This window comes from Phodopus roborovskii, unplaced genomic scaffold (assembly GCF_943737965.1).
Source record: "Phodopus roborovskii unplaced genomic scaffold, PHOROB, whole genome shotgun sequence".
NCBI classification, from domain to species: Eukaryota; Metazoa; Chordata; class Mammalia; order Rodentia; family Cricetidae; genus Phodopus; species Phodopus roborovskii.
The window spans coordinates 16,214,138-16,232,145 of NW_026125052.1; the positions used below are offsets into that span (position 1 = coordinate 16,214,138).

General features: G+C 41.3%; 1 protein-coding gene across 8 annotated transcripts in view; it reads left to right on the forward strand.

Moving 5' to 3' along the window:
- The window catches only part of Atp6v0a1 (ATPase H+ transporting V0 subunit a1), a 55,647-nt gene that overhangs the window by 11,853 nt on the left and 25,786 nt on the right, over window positions 1-18,008 (forward strand). For 5 of the 8 annotated variants that reach the window (XM_051177083.1, XM_051177101.1, XM_051177114.1 and 2 more), the window contains exons 4-11: window positions 818-915; window positions 1,457-1,585; window positions 6,881-6,984; window positions 7,521-7,647; window positions 9,408-9,490; window positions 13,286-13,379; window positions 14,821-15,033; window positions 17,520-17,670. In XM_051177083.1, coding sequence (XP_051033040.1) covers window positions 818-915; window positions 1,457-1,585; window positions 6,881-6,984; window positions 7,521-7,647; window positions 9,408-9,490; window positions 13,286-13,379; window positions 14,821-15,033; window positions 17,520-17,670 — 999 coding nt within the window. The remainder of the gene's footprint in view (window positions 1-817; window positions 916-1,456; window positions 1,586-6,880; window positions 6,985-7,520; window positions 7,648-9,407; window positions 9,491-13,285; window positions 13,380-14,820; window positions 15,034-17,519; window positions 17,671-18,008) is intronic. The other 3 variants (XM_051177092.1, XM_051177108.1, XM_051177118.1) reach the window with 1 other exon arrangement.

The following is an 18,008-nucleotide window of genomic DNA, read 5'->3' on the forward strand; positions in this document are numbered from 1 at the left end:
TACCAGCTTGGTCTGCACAGACACTGTCTCAAAAAAAAAAAAAAAAAAAAAAAAAAAAAAGGGTGTATCCCTCATGTAAGGACTGAGAAGCCTGTGACATACTCCAGAATATAAACAGTCATGATGGAGTCAATATTTGAAACTAGGTGGTTCTGTTTGGCTCCAAACCCATGATCTTGCCACTCTACCAAGCCCATAGATAAATTGGTTCATATTCTACAAAAAACCAAAGTTGATAGCTGTCATGAAAACACTTTTTTGGTGTTTTGAGTCGTTTTATGCTTAGCTTTTTGTTTTTGATGTTTAAAAAAATGACCCAGTTGTTTCTAAATTAAATGAATCTTTTTTACTTAGAATTATCCCATTCATGTTATGTGCCAAATGACCTATTAATGCTGTATTTTTCTGGGACTTTGATTGACCAATAATAGCTGCAAAGAGAGTTGTCAAACCTGAAGAAAGCACATCACATAGGTGGCGAGTCAAGTGGTTGCAAGCCAGTTTTAAACCCAGAGAAAGCCATGCCTACAGCCACAGGTAGAAACAGGAAGAGAATTGGTAATTTCAGGTCATCCTCAAAGCAACAGCAAAGACCAGAAGAAAGAAAGGAAACAGTCATGGACTTGACCGCTCTCTTTGGGATAGCCTTAGAGTGTAAAGTGCAAGAAAGGGAAATGCACAGAAAAGAGACGCTTCTTTTGTTTGTCGGTCCTTCCTCGGATGAAGCTCTTTTTAGCCAGGCGTGTGTGTGTATGTGTTCTCAAATAATGGGAATTCCAGGCATCTACATGTGAGTGCTCTGAATCTATCATTTTAGGATTTGTTGAGAAGGAGATAAGAAAAGCAAACATCCCAATTATGGACACTGGTGAAAACCCAGAGGTGCCCTTCCCTCGGGACATGATCGACTTAGAGGTAAACAGTTCTCAGATAACTCTACGTAAATGCAGGGATTGCCTTCCTGAGTGGCTGGCATAGAGAGAGGAATTCTTACCAAACTTGTGAGTGTTGTCTTTCATTGTAAGTTTTTTTTTTTTTTTTTAGGTGGGATTGAGGTGAATTCCCTCTTTTATAATGTCAAAAAGCATATCACACAGAGATAGCATATTAGAATGTGCTACCAAATTAATGCTTATTGATTTACTGGTTCCTTGTTAGCTGGTAACACTCACAGAACAATAAATAAATAGCCAGTGAGCTTTTGACATTTTTGAGTGTCTGAATTCACGCAAGAAATTCACTGAGTGAGTGTACAGTGGACTCTGTAGAGACAAAGGCTCATTTAAACAAAATGTCTTACTTAAAGTTGCTCTTAAAATCAAAGCATTGGCTTGGTAGCTGTAGCTAATGTGTTACCACAGCAACAGTTCTGGGGTGCAAATTCAGCTAATGTCTTTTAGAGCAAGCACAGGGAGCTTAGTTTGAATTAACAGCTTTCCTTTTTTTAAAACCCTAGGCCAATTTCGAGAAGATTGAAAACGAGCTGAAGGAAATCAACACAAACCAGGAAGCTCTGAAGAGAAACTTCCTGGAACTGACTGAATTAAAATTTATACTTCGCAAAACTCAGCAGTTTTTTGATGAGGTCAGACTATTGTTTCTTCTAGTACTTGAGCAGCTGGTATACCTGCACAAGTGGGCCATATCTTTATTACAATAATTGTTTTAATTTGCTAGTTTGGAAGCCGTGCCATTTTTGTGCCCTATTTTAGTTAGAGTGTTGGGTTGTGTTCCAGTTACCATGTAGTACACAGCAACCATAGTTCCATATATTTTCACATCTGCAAACTTTCATCTCAAGGTGGGGGACGGAATCTAAAGTTGATATATAAGTAAGTATAGTTATAATTAGTTGAAATGTCTCTGTGACACTTCTAGCTGTGTGTTATAAGGTAAGTACAATATACATGAAGAAACAAACGTCTGGTTGTGAGCAAAATTACATTGAGGTTTCAATCTTCAGACCTTTAGTCATCAAATTACTTTGTTCACCAACCCTTTGGAATTCTTCTCATCACTTAGAGCTCATGTCACACTGGTTTTCCTGTGGTGATATTTTGTTTGTACTCTAACAAATAAAGCTTGTCTGAAGATCAGAGAAATAAAAGAGCCAGCCACTAGAGAGACCTTTTTCCTCTACTGAATCCTCAGACCAAAGTGGACAAAATCCTGTCTCCACAAATCCTCAGACTGAATGCGATGAGCTCCTGTCTCCTCCCACCTTATATTCTTCTCTCTACCCAGCCATATCCCTTCCTGTCTCTACTTCCTTAGTGCTTTGAATTCTGATCTTCAGTGGCTTTATTGGATCATAAACAAGATATCACCACATTTTCCTGAGTTTTCATTGTGTCCTATGGAGGTATTGGTTTTTGATGCTAGCTTGAATTTTCCCATAGACACAGTTATTACTTATAAGGAAAAATGTTACTAAGTTTTCCCTGGTTAAATATAAAGGTACTGAATTGCCAAGTGACAGTTTACTGAGGAGACCCCACCCACCCACCCAAGAAGGAGTTAGCTCAGATCTGTGGAATTCTTCCTTCTCCTAATTAATCTTGGGAAGGAGCATTGGCATCCAACCTGCATGTAGTTTTTCTGGTGGCCTAAAATATTGATAGTGCTTTTTTTTGACAGGTCTTTCCCAACCAAACATTAGACACTTCAGACATCACCCTAGTTACTACTGTGTTCCACCCATAAAGTTGATTTCCTTTGCTTGACAAAAAGCCTTGAGACAGGCAGGTCTCTGTGAGTTCTAGGCCAGCCTGGTCTACAGAGCGAGTTCCAGGTCAGCCAGGGTTATACAGAGAAACTCTGTCTTGGGGAAAAAAAAAAAAAAAGATATTTGGATATAAAGAGCTCATCTCAGGTAGTACTTATTATGTTCTCAGTTTTACTTTAACTCTACATTGCTGGAGAAGAGACCAGTCCTCCATAGTTCTCAAGGTTTCCAACTAGCGTCAACAACTTCTTCTGGAATGTTGTGAGAAATATGAATGATCATTCCCCACTGAGGACCTACTGTGTTAGAAACCCTGGGGGTGGATCCCAGCTAGCTGTTTTAACATGTTTTAACAGACGTGTTTTCTTGAAAACCACTGTCTAGAGAAAAAAAAAAAAAAAAACCTTCAGAGGAAGTGATACATTTCTTTCTCAATAACTATGAATTTGATCAGTCATGTTAATCCAAAGGGTCTGTGGAGACAAGGAAAAGAGAAAAATTCATATGAATGTTAACTACCTAGTCTCCCCAAGAGTAGGAATCTGGTTACAAAATAATAGAAATTCCATATGGATATTTGTTTGTGCCCAAGTTGAGAATTTTGAACCTGATAACTTTAGAAGATGTGAAACAATGGGATTGACATTAAGTGCCAGTCTTGAAGAGACTCGAGCCTTTATGATCTTCATGCCCTGTCCATGGTGGATTGTTCTCTCTTTCTTATGCAAAGCTACCCCCAGCCCAATCTCCCCGACGCTTTGAGCATAAGGCCTTGGCTGTGAGAGCTTCTCCACTGCTCTTTTCATCAATTCCCTTCATTTCAAGCACGACACAGCAGTGCAGAGACCCCTGGCCAGAGCCACTGTGCTGTTTCTTACCACTTGCATTCAGCACCTGGCCCATTCTTGCCACTATTCCATAGTCTCAGCCGGGTCCCTTTCCATAGACCTTGCCCTGCTGTCAAATAGCAATTGCAGATGCTGCTGCCCTGATCAGAGGCAAAGCCTCACTGAGTATCACACTGTGTGCAGGTACACATAGAAGCAACCCAGAAAGGTGAGCAATCCTGGGACCTTAGATGTCGGAAATTCAGCTCATAATGAGATTTTGCTTCGTGTTTGAAATTATAATGTTTGTAAATGGCACCAAACACTGCCAACTACAAACCTCTCCCCTTTTCTTCTAATTGGGTGAATTCAATCAATAACTCATAGTAATCTGTCAGAAATGGCTAAATCAGAAAATGATGTTTTCTTATTGGTTTTAATAATTGGCAGGGTGTGTAGAAAGGGAAGAGTAAACATATTGAATATTCTTATGATTTAAGATGATTGTCAATTCAACGTAGCCATTTCTTACCCAGAGCATTTAAAATGATTTATTAATGATTATCCTTTTCTAGTCTTCTTGCTTATGAAGAACTGTAAGAGCTGGAGAGGTTTCTCTGCATCTTTTACCATAAGCATCATAACATATGAGAGCGTAAAGAAGACTGGGAAAGTAATGGTTAATGGCATGCAGATCCCCGCTTCCCCTCCCCTTCCCTCCCCTCCCCTCTGCCTTTTTCACCCACCTGCTTTCTTTTTCTTTTCCATCTGCCATCTCCTCTGGGTGAATACCTCAAGTAATGACATGTCATTTCTTTCTCGCTGTAGCTAGACAGTTACAGGGGTCTTAGTAGCTGATGTAGCTTGACTGGGTGTGCTGCTTATATTGAAATGCTACAGACAGCTGAAGTTCCATTCAGCAACTGGCTCTTTGTAAGGTATGGTTTTCAGTGTTCTCGATGGGGAAAAGGGCAACTCGGAAAAAATAACAGGTGATTTAGAGAACTTGGCAGTTGTTACTAGAGAAGTGTGGTGTTGGACTGAAGATATGGATCAGTGGTTAAGAGCACTGGTAGCTCTTCTAGAGGACCTGGGTTCAATTCCCAGCACTTACATGGTAGCTTATAATTGCATGTAACTCCAGTTCCAGGGGATCTGACACCCTCACACAGACACACATTCAGGCAAAACATCAATGCACATAACATAAACTTAAGGAGAGAGAGAACCATGGTCTCTGTGATCAGGCTTGGGTTTTAGATCTTTTTTTATAAAGTCCCTTAATTCTGGTCACTGTAGTTTCCCATCAGGCATGATTTCATTTATAATTTTATAATTAAGACTTGAAGTGGTGAACTAGCTCTTCCTATCTATTAAGTGGTGAAATTAGTATTTAGAATTTGATCTTTCTATTTAATTTTAATTCTGCTGTTTTCTTTAAATCTCAGCATCAGATATCATTTTTTGAGCAGGCCAATCTAAGTGCAGTCTACCATTCTTGTTGGCTGTCCCCTTTAAGACCTCACATGGTGCTCACTTTTAATCCCAGCACTTGGGAGGCAAAGACTGGTGGATCTCAGTGAGTTCAAGGCCAGCCTGGTCTACAAAGTGAGTTCCAGGACAGCCAGACTGTTACACAGAGAAATACAGAGAATAACCATTGAAATGTAGTAATTTGAAAATTCAGATTGCTTTCAGCTGGCTGATTTGTTTCTAGGTTGAAAAAAATAATCCTTTTCCATCCTTGTGACAGCAAGTAATCACCAGTGTCCTCATTATCTCATCTTAAACATTTCTTATCACGTGACAATATTACTCTGCACTATGTGCTTTAAAATGCAAACAAACAGCAGCAGCAGCAAAAACAACCAGCCCTGACCATAACTTCTCAAAACAATTACTTTCACCTTTTGGCCCTTCAGAGTTACCTGGATTATACTGTTTACCACATAAGGTAACATGTGACTTTGTTTCCCCCCTCATAGTTTAATTGACAGGATTAAGGTGAAATCGAAATTTGGAATGAAAACAAAGGGAATTTCTCTTGGTGTTTTGTTTTGCTTTTGAAGGGTAAGATTGTTGTTCTGGTTTCTTCTAGTCTTTGGTCAAACACAGAATGCTTGGATATTACAGCTGGGTAGATTAGGCTGATGGGCGTTTACGTTTTAGGGCAGCTTCTCTATTCTGATGAGACTAGGTGTTAAAGAGAGAGGTGAGGAAATAGTAGACCTCTGAGAAACCCTGTGCCTTCACTTCATTGTATAAGCTGTCCTAGTGGAAGTCATTTTAAGTCTAACCAATTAAGCAAGGCCAGGGCTCTAGATTGTTTAGCTGTGGCCTGTTATTTTCTCTATTTAATTCTTGTTCTCTGCTATAAACTGTACATGAAATTTTCACAATTCCTAGATTCTTAGTCAGAAAATACAACCTTTGGATGTTTTCATTTTTTCTTGCCTTTATGTGCAACAGAGGCCCAGGCCTGTCCAGCTTCTGCACTTCTTTTCTGGTTTCTTGGTTTTTCACCTCAGGTGTGGAGCTCTGGCTGTCCTGGAACTCACTCTGTAGACCAGGCTGGCCTTGAACTCACAGAGTCCTGAGTGCTGGGATTAAACTCTTGTGCCACCATGCTGCTGTGCTTCTTAGCCTTATGACAAAACTCTTTAAATCCTATGCTTTGGGTGTTTTATGTGTGGCCTTGCTAGCAGTTGTATTGTTTTGGACTTACCAAAGGCTGGAGGTGCCCTTTCTAGCTCCAGGTCCTTTACTTGAAATAGTGTCCCACCATCTGTGTGTTTGCACAGAAGTGTCCTTGTGGCTGTCTAGAAATGAAGTAGTCACAATATCTGCAGAGCTGTTTGGGGTTTTGTTTTGTTTTGTTTTTTGATTTTTTGTTTTTGTTTTGTATGTGTGTATGTATATTTGTTTGTTTTACTCTCAAAAAAGGAGAACTTGGCAGGTTTATTTAGGAAAACATTAAAGAAAAAAATGACTTCCACCAAGTAACAGATTTATACATGTCACCATCATTTCATGTTTTTCTTCTGTTCTTTATTTCTAAAACCATTTCCCCAGATGCTCTTCTGGGGAAGTTTTGCTTTCTTTTGCTTCTGTGTATTCCTTTGTTTCCCTCCTTATTACTTACTCTCTCTCTCTCTCTCTTTTTGTGGGTACGCTCTGTCTTTTGGTGTTTTGGGTTTGTTTGGCTTTTTGCTTTGTTTTTTCTCTCTTTCTTCTTTTCATCTTTATTTTCTGAACCCATCTCCTGGTTCCTCGTTCCCTGCATGCCACTAACTATTTTCATTAGATATTAATTGATTTGTGAATTCAGGCTGAATTGCATCATCAGCAGATGGCGGATCCAGACCTGTTGGAAGAATCCTCATCACTCTTGGAGCCAAATGAGATGGGAAGAGGCACACCATTAAGACTTGGGTAAGTAGCACTTCAGCCTTGGTGGGTTTGTGTTTCTCTTTGCTATTCAAAAGAACAGTGAGTGGTACCAGATATAGTGGTGCATGTATATAATCCCACCCCTCAGGAGGCAAAAGCAGGAAGATGATGCATTTGAGGCTAGCCTGGGCCACATAGCAGGGTCCTATCATAAACTATGGGCTAGAGATAAAGATCAGTGGTAGGACACTTACCTGACATGTCAAGGCCCTGGGTTTTATTTTGGGTAGGGGGTGAAGGGAAATTATGAGTCTTGGGACTGGTTTGCTGTCAGGAGCCAGTTTGTTCTGAGCCATTGAGAGTTATTCCTGGATTTGTCTGGATTTAGTTCCTGGATTGTCTCTCAACCTTCTGTTGGGTCTAGAAATGAGGTCAGGAATAATAGAGTGCCAGCCAGCCTTCTCGACACCACAGTGTGTAGTCTCATGCAGTGTGTAATCGTTTCCGTTTCCTTCACTCTCCTGCTTTGTCTTAAATCCCCTGGCCTAAAGTTCTCAACCCAACTCTTTTCCCCACAGCTTCGTGGCTGGTGTGATTAACCGGGAGCGGATCCCTACCTTTGAGCGCATGCTTTGGCGAGTGTGCCGAGGGAATGTGTTCCTGAGACAGGCTGAAATCGAGAACCCGCTGGAGGATCCTGTGACTGTAAGACAAGGAAATTGTGCCTTGGGGAGTAGGTCTTGTAAAGTGAGCCCAGAGCAGTAGCACAGCTGGTGCCGGCAGAGGAGCCCTTGTTTGATCAGAGACTTGAAGGCTCACTCCCCTTTCTTTAACTTAGCTTCCCCTATGTAGACATCTTTCTCCACGTAGATATGATATACACATTTTAAAACTTATATAGTATTTTTTTCTTTTTTCTTTTTTTGCACATTTTCTTCAATTATTCTAAATTTTAGCTTTATATGTTTCTTGTTAGTAATCTGGGCTGCAAGAAAAATAGCCTTTTATGGAAACTAACATAAAACATACCTAATTCCAATTGATGTCATGTGTAAAGAAAGATTTCCTAAATCTTAGTCTTTATAAGCTGATGTAAACTTTGCTTGCCAAGATTTTATTATCTGCCTGCTTATTGGGAAGATTAGAAACTTAATTTAAGCATAGATACATGCAAGGTGAGGGTGGTCTTGTCCACCCTGCTCTTTGAAATGTTTTGGCATCTGACACAAGGCACAGTTCATAGCAACATCTGCATGCCATGGGGTCCTGATCTCAGGGATCTCAGCAAAGGTCAGATGTGTCATTTGAGACAGCATGTCACTCTTACCTCAGTATTATTCAGAAGCCCAAAGTTAGCCTACCTTATAAATGTCTTAAGGTAGTAATTTTTGTCCTAAGAGAAATTTAGCATGGAAATTTCTCAGCTTTGGTGGGTAGAACTCTGTCTTTCACCCCCTTGCTGAGTAGGAACATGGTGACAGTGTAACCCTGGAGAGTAGTTTTTCAGGCTGCCTTGGGTTGTGGAAACATTGTAATCTGTAGTCATACCTAATATGGAGCCCTTCTAAGGGATGTTCATCAAGTTTCCTCTCCACAGCAGAAAGATTATATTATCAACACATGCAGGAAAGTGGGACATGATATCTCTAGCAGAGCAGCTGCGCTAAGAATGGGCCCCAGTTTAGCTAGGAGAGTTAGGGAGTAAGTGTCCCGAATCTGTCTTGTGGTAGCTTCTGAAGTTGTTTTCTTTTATAAAAACAGTACACACTCTGTGTGTGAGGCATTATAGGCAGCCTGTGGTATCTTGGTTAATAGCTCATACGCACATTTTTTTCTGATTTTTTTTTTCCCTTGCTGTCCTTGTACTCAAGATGTGAGCTTGGTAATGGGGATTGTCTGCCTTCTTTGTTGCATAAAGTCTAAGTGCGATTCTAGAGATTCAGCTATGCTGTTCTTGCCAGTGACTTAGTTCCTTGTAGCCATCCAACTCTTTATCTATAGACAGGCTTCCTCTGTCTCCACTCTGTACTGTTGTCATCCTGGGAACACAAGAGTCCAAGTAGAACTAGAGAGAAAGCTCCACTGTGCTGAGCAGCCTCTCCTGTGTCAGGCTTCCGGTTGTGTCTGAAAACAGGAAGACGTTTGTGGATCTGGGGTTATAGGGCACATATTCTCACAGTGAAGCTTAGGAGCTGCAGTAAGGGTAGAGTACAGAGGCTGTGTCCTTAAAGGAATCATTCTGTTGCCACCCAGGTTTAGTTGTTCTAGAACTTTTCAGCTAGACCTGTAAGCCAGACCTGTAAGCCCAGCACTCAGGAGCCTGGGCTGGGACTGCCACGACTTTGAGGCCAGTGTAGGCTACACAGTGAATGCCAGGCTAGCCTGAGTTGCAGTGTAAGGCTGTCTGAAAGGTAGTTCTCATCCATATTGAGTTCTGAACCCTTGGTTTTTCTTCTGGGACCTAGGGCGACTACGTGCACAAGTCTGTATTCATCATTTTTTTCCAAGGCGATCAGCTGAAAAACAGGGTCAAGAAAATCTGTGAAGGGTAAGAGATGCCTGCCTCCAATTGAGAGACACAGCTGTGCTGGCTGCTTATGGCTTAGAGAAATGACACACAGATCCTTGTTCTGCTTTACACAATGAGAGCACTGCTCACTGATGTTGGGAATATTTTCAACCATCAGAAGTAGCTCGGGTTTTACTTTGTCGAGTATCAGAACCACAGCTCAGAGGATAAAGTGCTTACTCTACAAGCATAAGGACTGGGGTTCAGATCCCTAGAACCCACATAAGTGTTAGGCAGGCATGGCAGCCACCTGTAATCCCAGAATTTGGGATACCAAGACAGGGTCCCTGGAGCACTGTGGCTAATTATGCTTGCTGCATGGGCGTACTCTGGAATCAGGAGAGACTCTGCCTGAATGACTAAGGTGGAGAGCAATCCAGGAAGACTCCTGGTTGTTACGAGCAGTTTTCCCCCTGCCAGCACCAAATAACACAGAGAGATGCTATATTAGATATAATGCTATTGGCCAGTTACTAATTTATTATTGGATAGCCCTGTCTTAAATATTAAACCATTTCTGTTAATCTAGGTATTTGCATGTGGTCTCATCTTATTGGAGAGAGGACCCGATATTCTGCTCTCTGTGTCCTACATTTTGAATCTCCTCCCTACTCCTTCCTCTCTCCTTCTTTTCTCTTAGTCCTGCCTATCTTGCTTTCCTATTGGCCAACAGTGCTTTATTCACTAAACAATATGAGAAACATATTTACAGAATGGCATCTCCCATCATTCCTCTTTTCTGTCTAAAATAAAAAGAAGGGTTTTAACCTTAACATAGCAAAATATATAACAAAACAGTTATCAAACAAGTTAACAATATTTAGTCCATTAACATTTAGCAAGAATTAAAGAAACTATTCCATCATCTACTCTATCTTTGTGAGTCTGAAGTCCTATATGTAACTTATCTTTAATCCTAACTAAGAAAAACTATAACTATCTGTCTTCAACTCCTTCAAAGACCACAGAAGGATAATACATAAACTCTAGAAATGACAGAGACATCTCACCTGTTCAGTCACCCGAAGTTCTTCTGTAATGTTTCATCTTCAGCCCATAGGTCATTGTGTGTCTGGCAGACTCCTTAGCAAAGCAGGAAACTTTAAACTGCCCACCTGTATTGGCAGTTTGTTAGTCACTTTTCTCTGTGTCCTGCAGACTGTCTGGCAGACTCTTCCATGAAGCAGAAACCCTGTAGTAATGTCCATCTTGTATCAGCAGTCACTTTCCTGTGGGTCCTGCATGTCCAGTTTATACAGCATAAAATCAAACAGTCCAGACAAGAGCAGTATCTTGCCCAAATGACTAGTCTTGTCATATTAAAGTAAACTCCATAACAAGTTTCTTTGATGTCCATCTTCCTTTCTGATGTAGGTGGTGTTGCCAGGAGCAATTGTGCCTCGCTGTTAAGAAAAACCCTAAACCATTTTAAATGCCATATTATGTAGGTCTTTGCAAGATTTGAAGAATCCTATTCATCTCAATTACATCTCTGTATATCTAGGAAACCTACCTCACCTAACTATAAGTTTTGACTAGTATAGATAACTCTCTATAATCTATTATACATAACATTTCTAAATGAGCTATATAAACACAATACCTAAACAAGAGGAGAAATATACATATCACAAAATTGACCTTAAATTTGTATCAATAAATGAAAATTCATTCCAGAACAAAGTATTTTTATCTATACCATCATCCCCTTTTTACCTTTAAAAAGAGATTGGTTGTGATCATTAATCATTTATAACCAAGCCTATTTAAATGAAAAGAAACATTTATAGACAATATTTGGGAATTTGGGCATAATTCTTTCCAAACTGCTTCCTGTTGATAGGGGATACTATCTTGGGGATCCTAAGAGGAGGCAGAAATCCTGGCTGTAGTGGTCTGTAAGGCTGCCTTGTCCCAGCTGTTTTGAATGTTGGATCACCTGGGACATTGTTTCAGGGGGTCTTGCTTAATCAAACCATGTTAGTCTAGAAGGAATCCACAGCTTTTCATTTTCTGTGGAAAGAAAAATTGAAATCTGTTTCCCCAGTAACCTGTCCTTGTCCTTAAATTTTGAAGTCAAAGCATTTTTTAAAATATATAAATTGGATTAATTTAACAGCATTGATAATCAAGTGTATTGTAGCAGTTATTCCTTCCTTAGTAATTGAGCAATTTAAAGACAACACAATAGCATACAGTATCCAGATTCATTGTGTGCTTTCCATCTTCATGTGACTTTTTTATTATTCTATTTCTTTTACTTCTATTTTTTTTTTTTTTTTTTTCTTGAGACAGGTTTTTTTCTGTGTAACTTTGGCTGCTCTGGAATTTACTCTGTACACCAGGTTTACTTTGAAATCACAGAGATCTGCTTGCCTCCGCCTCCCGAGTGCTGAAATTAAAGGCATGTGCCATCACACCCAGCTACCCTTTGTCTTTTTATTATTCTTTTTTAAAACCATTTTATCCTGTTTCTTTTTGTCTTTCAAGCCTACGTATATTTTAAAACACATTGTAAACCTTTAGAGGTTTTTCTTTATCTGAATCTGTCTTTACTATAAATCTTTATATTTTTCTGGCCACGAGTCTTTTATCTGCTAAACAACATTGGTCAAATGAAAGTCACAGCTGTATTAGCTGTCATCTATCAAAGATGGCAGTGGGTACTTTTACCGCCAGAACTGATAGCTGTGCTCACTGCCTGGGTCTACGCTGCCATCCAGCAGCATGTTGCCGGCTTAGAGATGTGGTCACTGCCATTGCCAGCTCTTGTATCATTCAGTTAGCAGAGCTCTTTAAAAGCCTTGCAGTTTTTTGCCACTTATGCTGAGTCAGGAAACCTCCCTTAAAGGAGCTGCGCAAATTTCTGTTTGTCCAACCAAGAAAAATGCTGTTACCAAGAAGCCTTGCTTGTCTCTGTTCTTTTGTCTCTAAGACACTTTCTTAAGCTTTTGTTAAATTTTAAGCAGAAATTCTTAGTAAAAACATTGCGGTGCCATTTTGTTAGGATAGTTTCCCTCCAGCCTGTTCTCACTGCTGTGCTAGCCCCAAATAACACACAGAGATGCTATATTAGATACAATGCTGTTGGCCTGTTACTAGTTTCTTATCGGCATCAACCGTGGGTCTCCAGGACATGCACACCACACATATATACTCATACCTTCACCCCAAAAAATCAACCAAACTCACAAGTCCTTTATCCAGGGACAGTGGGTTTACACGCCAGGGTAGTGCCATAGGCACTACACAAACTTTGTGGAATTTTGTGTTATGGATAGAAAATTTGCTGTGCCATATTTCTCTAATAACATGATAAAAATTGCTTTTAAATTATTGTTTTCAAAATTCCTTGATAAAGATTTATTTATTTTATGCACACATGCATGCCTGGTGCCCTTGGAAGCCAGAAAAGAGTGTTAGATCCCCTAGAACTGCAATTACAGGCGGTTGCGACCTACCACACAGGTGCTGGGAAATAAACCTGGGTCCTCTGAAAGAGAAGCAAGTGCTTATAACTGTTAAGCAATCTCTCCAGCCCCTTAATCTCAGAGCGGTCTCATAGCTACAGAGACTGTCAAGACTATCCAGTGTTGTAGCTATCTGTAGGTTGCTTCACATAAGTCATTAGTGTTGATTGGCACAATAGCCTGACCTAGTTGTGTTTTGATCCTACTGACTTACTACTATTAAGTTAGGATTACTTTCTGAGGTGATGTGAATAGAACTACTCAGAAACTTCAGTGTTCCTAAGGCTGTTCCTATCCCTTCCAGGTTCCGAGCCTCCCTCTACCCCTGTCCTGAGACTCCACAGGAGAGGAAAGAAATGGCTTCCGGAGTTAATACCAGGATTGATGATCTCCAAATGGTACATGGGGGACCATGGGAATTTACTTTGTGAACTATGACAGCAGTGAGCCACTCTGCTCCCTTGAGTCCTGGACAGTCTGTGAAGGCACCTTCAGCAGTTGAGGATACCAAAAAAAGAAATGTGTGTGGGTAGTTAAGTTCCCCTGGGAACTGGCAAAAGTCTCAGGGTAGAACTCTTAAAAATAGCATTAGTCATCCTCCAACAAGAAAGAAATGCTATGCGTCTGGGATCCTTATTGCCTACGAGCAGCCCGTTCCCCTTTGCCTCATGAACCCGAGATGTTTTTTCCAATAATACATTTTTTTCTTACATATGCTGAGTTAAGAAAAAGAAGACTCAAATAATTCAGAGTCCATTCTGCCCTCATGCTCTCTTGGCAGCCACTTTTAACAGCATGATATAGTTTCTGGTTACCTTTGATCTTAACCACATGGGCTGGCCAACGAGCCCAGAGTCAAGTAAGAGACTGTTAGATTCTTATCAATCTACAGTGCAAAAGTCATGCACACCATGGCCCTAACAGGGTTCTAAAGGACGAGTCATGATGTGTGAGTATTTGGAGGGGAAAGGAGACCAAGGAAGCATATTACTTTTTGAAAGAAAGACTGTAGTAGTTGTTTGCTTTCCTGAAAACACTAATAAGCACCCCTCACCTCGGAGACAGTTCTTTGAAGCAGTCATATTGTCACACATATGTGATGGCTCCCATTTCAATTCCTTTCTCATGTTCCCTCCAGCCCCCACTGTAGATGACCCACCAGCTTGAACTGTTGCTGCCTCCTCTGAGATGCTCATTTTCCTTCCCTTTGTGTGTGTGTGTGTGTGTGTGAGAGAGAGAGAGAGAGAGAGAGAGAGAGAGAGAGAGATGCTGCTAGAAATTGAACCTTGGGCCTCATGCTTGCTACGCAGATTTCTCTACTACTGATTATGTTCTCAGCTCCAGAACTCAAATTTCTTGAGCTATAGAGACATAATTCAGTGGTAGCATGCATGCTTGGATAGCATGTACAAGGCTCTGTGTTCCATTCCTAGTTCCTAGCACTGTAAGAACTCATGTTTCTTGTAATTTGACCAACCCCTACCACCCTAAACCCATAAGCCCCCCACATAATACATCTTGCTACAGAAAGAATATGACTGTTCCTTGGCAACCCTTTTTAGAAAGCAATGCCACAGCTGAACATGGTGATGCACACCTTTAACCACCGCACTCGGGAGGCGAAGGCAGGCGGATCTCTGTGAGTTTAAGACCAGCCTAATCTACAGAGTGAGTTCCAGGACAGCCAGGACTATACAGAGAAACCCTGTCTCAAAAGAAATTTTTTAAAAAGAGAAAGAAAGGAAGGAAGGAAGAAAGTGATACCACTTTGCCGTCCTATCCTGTGATGGAAGACTTGTGTTAGAAAGATCTCTCCCCTATTTCCTCTTCTCCCAAAAGGTTCTGAATCAAACAGAGGACCACCGCCAGAGGGTTCTGCAGGCAGCTGCTAAGAACATTCGGGTCTGGTTCATCAAGGTGCGGAAGATGAAGGCAATCTACCATACCCTGAACCTGTGTAACATAGATGTGACCCAGAAATGCCTGATTGCAGAAGTGTGGTGCCCTGTCACTGACCTTGACTCCATCCAGTTTGCACTTAGAAGAGGCACGGTGAGTATCCAGCTACAATGAATGTAGTGGGTAGGAGGAAAGCCTCCTATTAACCAACTTTGTATTTATGACATTTTTGCTTTCAGATTTTTTAGTGTGTGCTTATACCCTGAGAGTATAGTCTGTCTGTTGCCTGGAGGACTGGCCTTATTTTACAGAGCAGGAACTGCAGCTTAGTTGTGCAAAGGGATATTTGGCCATGGCCTTGATTCCTTGGGGCAGACCATGCGGGAGCATCAGCTTCTTGACTCACTCTGATTGACAGCTTCTGCTTGGTGGTTAGAGCAGCTGCTTTCTAAGATACTGACCTAAGCCAGGGAAGGTATAATATACCTATGTATGTATATATGCACACATAGCCATATACATATACATGCCTATATGTATACATACATACATATGTATGTCACATATATATGTATACACACACACAGAGGTATGCAAGCTATGCCTAAAAGTACCTTACAGTTTATTAAGACAGGCAGACATACAAGACAGTCTAGGCTGAGTAGAGATGTATGTGTGGGGTGGAGGTAGAGCTTTTCCTACTAACCAGAAAAAGCTTCAAGAAAAAGTGGAGTTTGGTGGAACAAGGGGTGTTGCTCCACAGCAGAGCTTTCACTTGGCATGTGTGAAACCCTGAGTTTAGTCCCCAGAGCTGCAAACGAATAAGCCAACAATGAAAAGGTGACTTGTGACCAGGGACCTGAATGGGAACAATGGTTAACGAAGCATAAAACCATATGGACCGGGCTAGGGAAGCAGCTGAACTGGGAGACTGCCTGTCTTGCATGCACGAAGCCCTGGTATTGTTGTTTGTATGTTTTGTTTTTGAGACAGTGTTTCTCTGTGTAGCCCTTGTTGTCTTGGAACTCTAGACCAAGCAGGCCTTGAACTCAGAGATCCACCTGCCTCTGCCACTTGGTTGCTAGGGTTAAAGATGTGTGCCATTGCTCCTGGCTATGAAGCCATGGTTTAATCTCCAACTCTGCATGAGCTAGATATGTTGGCATGTCCTTGTAATTCTAGCACTTGGAAGTAACAGCAAGGGAATCCGGAGTTCAAGGTCATCCTTGGCTATGTAGTAAGTTTGAGGCTAGCCTGGGCTACATGAGATCTTGTCTCAACAAACAAAACCCCACAAAACAAAAGAAAAACACTACAGATAAAGTGTAAAGTCTGGAAGGAAGTACAGTGCAGTAGTGCATGGTGTTAGGCAAAAAACAGGGTTTATAATGGTTTAACTGAAAGAATAGCAGCTAAAAGTGTATCAGATAGATTGAAGCCCAGTTATGAATGATTTTTCAAAGGTTACAGGGTTTATGACTTATTCTAGGAGGCTAGAGAGGCAGTGGGTTATGTAGCTGTGGTTAAAACAGATTTGAAACATGACCAGCAGACCATGAAGATCAGACAAATGCTGGGAGTGGGTGGCCAGTCATGAGGCTGCTGTGAACACAGTTGTCATTCATTGATAAGGGCTGCAGCGGGACTTGAGAACACATGGTGAATTCATGAGACATTCTGAAGGGGGAAAAAAAATGAGTGCATATCCTCATGTTTTATAGCAAAGCACAGGAACAAGAATTAAAACTGTTTCTGAGGCACCAGGCTGTGTGTACCTGAGGATTAATGTTTGTGGAAGTCAGAACCCAGGAGAAGGAACTTCTCAAAGGGAAGGACAGCAGGTTGAGCTGCAGTTACTCTGAGGCCCTGAACAGAAATCTATGAGGAAATATCAAGCAGACACTGGGGCTAAACTAAAGAAATCAGAGTGCTAGCAAGAGCGGCGACACTGAGACCTCAGAGGAGATCCTAAAGAGAGAAAAAGGAGTCCCTCGGAGCCCTGCCATGACACTGGTGGGCAGAGGCAGAGCTAGTGTCTAGCCGGTCATTTCCTGAGTATTAGCTGAACCACAGGCCTTAGGGAATGTGGAGTTGGTGGATAAGAGAGGCAGAGACAACATGTTTTGCTTTCTGTGGTCTTGAATTCTTGAATTAAGTGATCCTTCCTCCTCAGCTTCCTGAGTGTGCCACTGCCTGGCTTAAAGTTTTTTCACCATAATGATATACTCCCTAAGGCTTAATTAGAGCTTACTATTTATTTGTTTGTTTGTTTGTTTTTGGCCTGCAGATATCTAGTTTGCTTTGCTTTTTGCAGTTTCCAATTGTGGAAACCATTCCTCACTGTGTAGCTCAGCCTGGCCTTGGCTATCAGTCCTCTTGCCTCTATCTCCTGGAGCATCAGGGATCACAGGCATGTACTGTGCCTGGCTCCGAGACTTAATTGTTGTCAATTTTAGATCTAGTCCCAGTTTTTCCAAAGACTGAGAAAGTTGTAAAATAATCTTGATTTTTGTTAGTTGAATTGAAATGTAGCTATAAAGAAGATTGGAGTTTAGGGGTGAAGTTTCAAGTGTGATGCATATGTGTATCTGCATAGCCATAAGGGACACCCGAGTTTGACACTTACTGATGTCTCCTAGGAACACAGCGGCTCTACTGTCCCCTCCATCCTGAACAGGATGCAGACAAATCAGACTCCCCCAACGTACAACAAAACCAACAAGTTCACACATGGCTTCCAGAACATAGTAGATGCTTATGGGATTGGGACTTACCGAGAGATAAACCCAGGTAAAAACATTTCATCTTTTCTCCCTAGCAGGTGTCCGCAGTATTGTAATTTAAGAAAAGCAGTGAGAGAGAGAAAGATGCCATGGGTCAGAGTTCAAGCAGAGGGGGTTTTTACTAGGGAAAGAGATCATAAAAAGGGAAAATGGAATGGCAGAGACCAGCCTCCGTAGACAGGAGCAGCAGGAGAGAGGAGAAAGGAAAGAGGGTGGGGAGAGAGAAGAGAGCGATAAGGGGGGAGAACAGAGGGAGAGAAAGAGAGAGAGGGGGATGTGAGGTGGGCAGGGCTTTTTAAAAGGGAACATAGTGCATATGCACAGGTGGTGCTCTTAGTGGCTGCA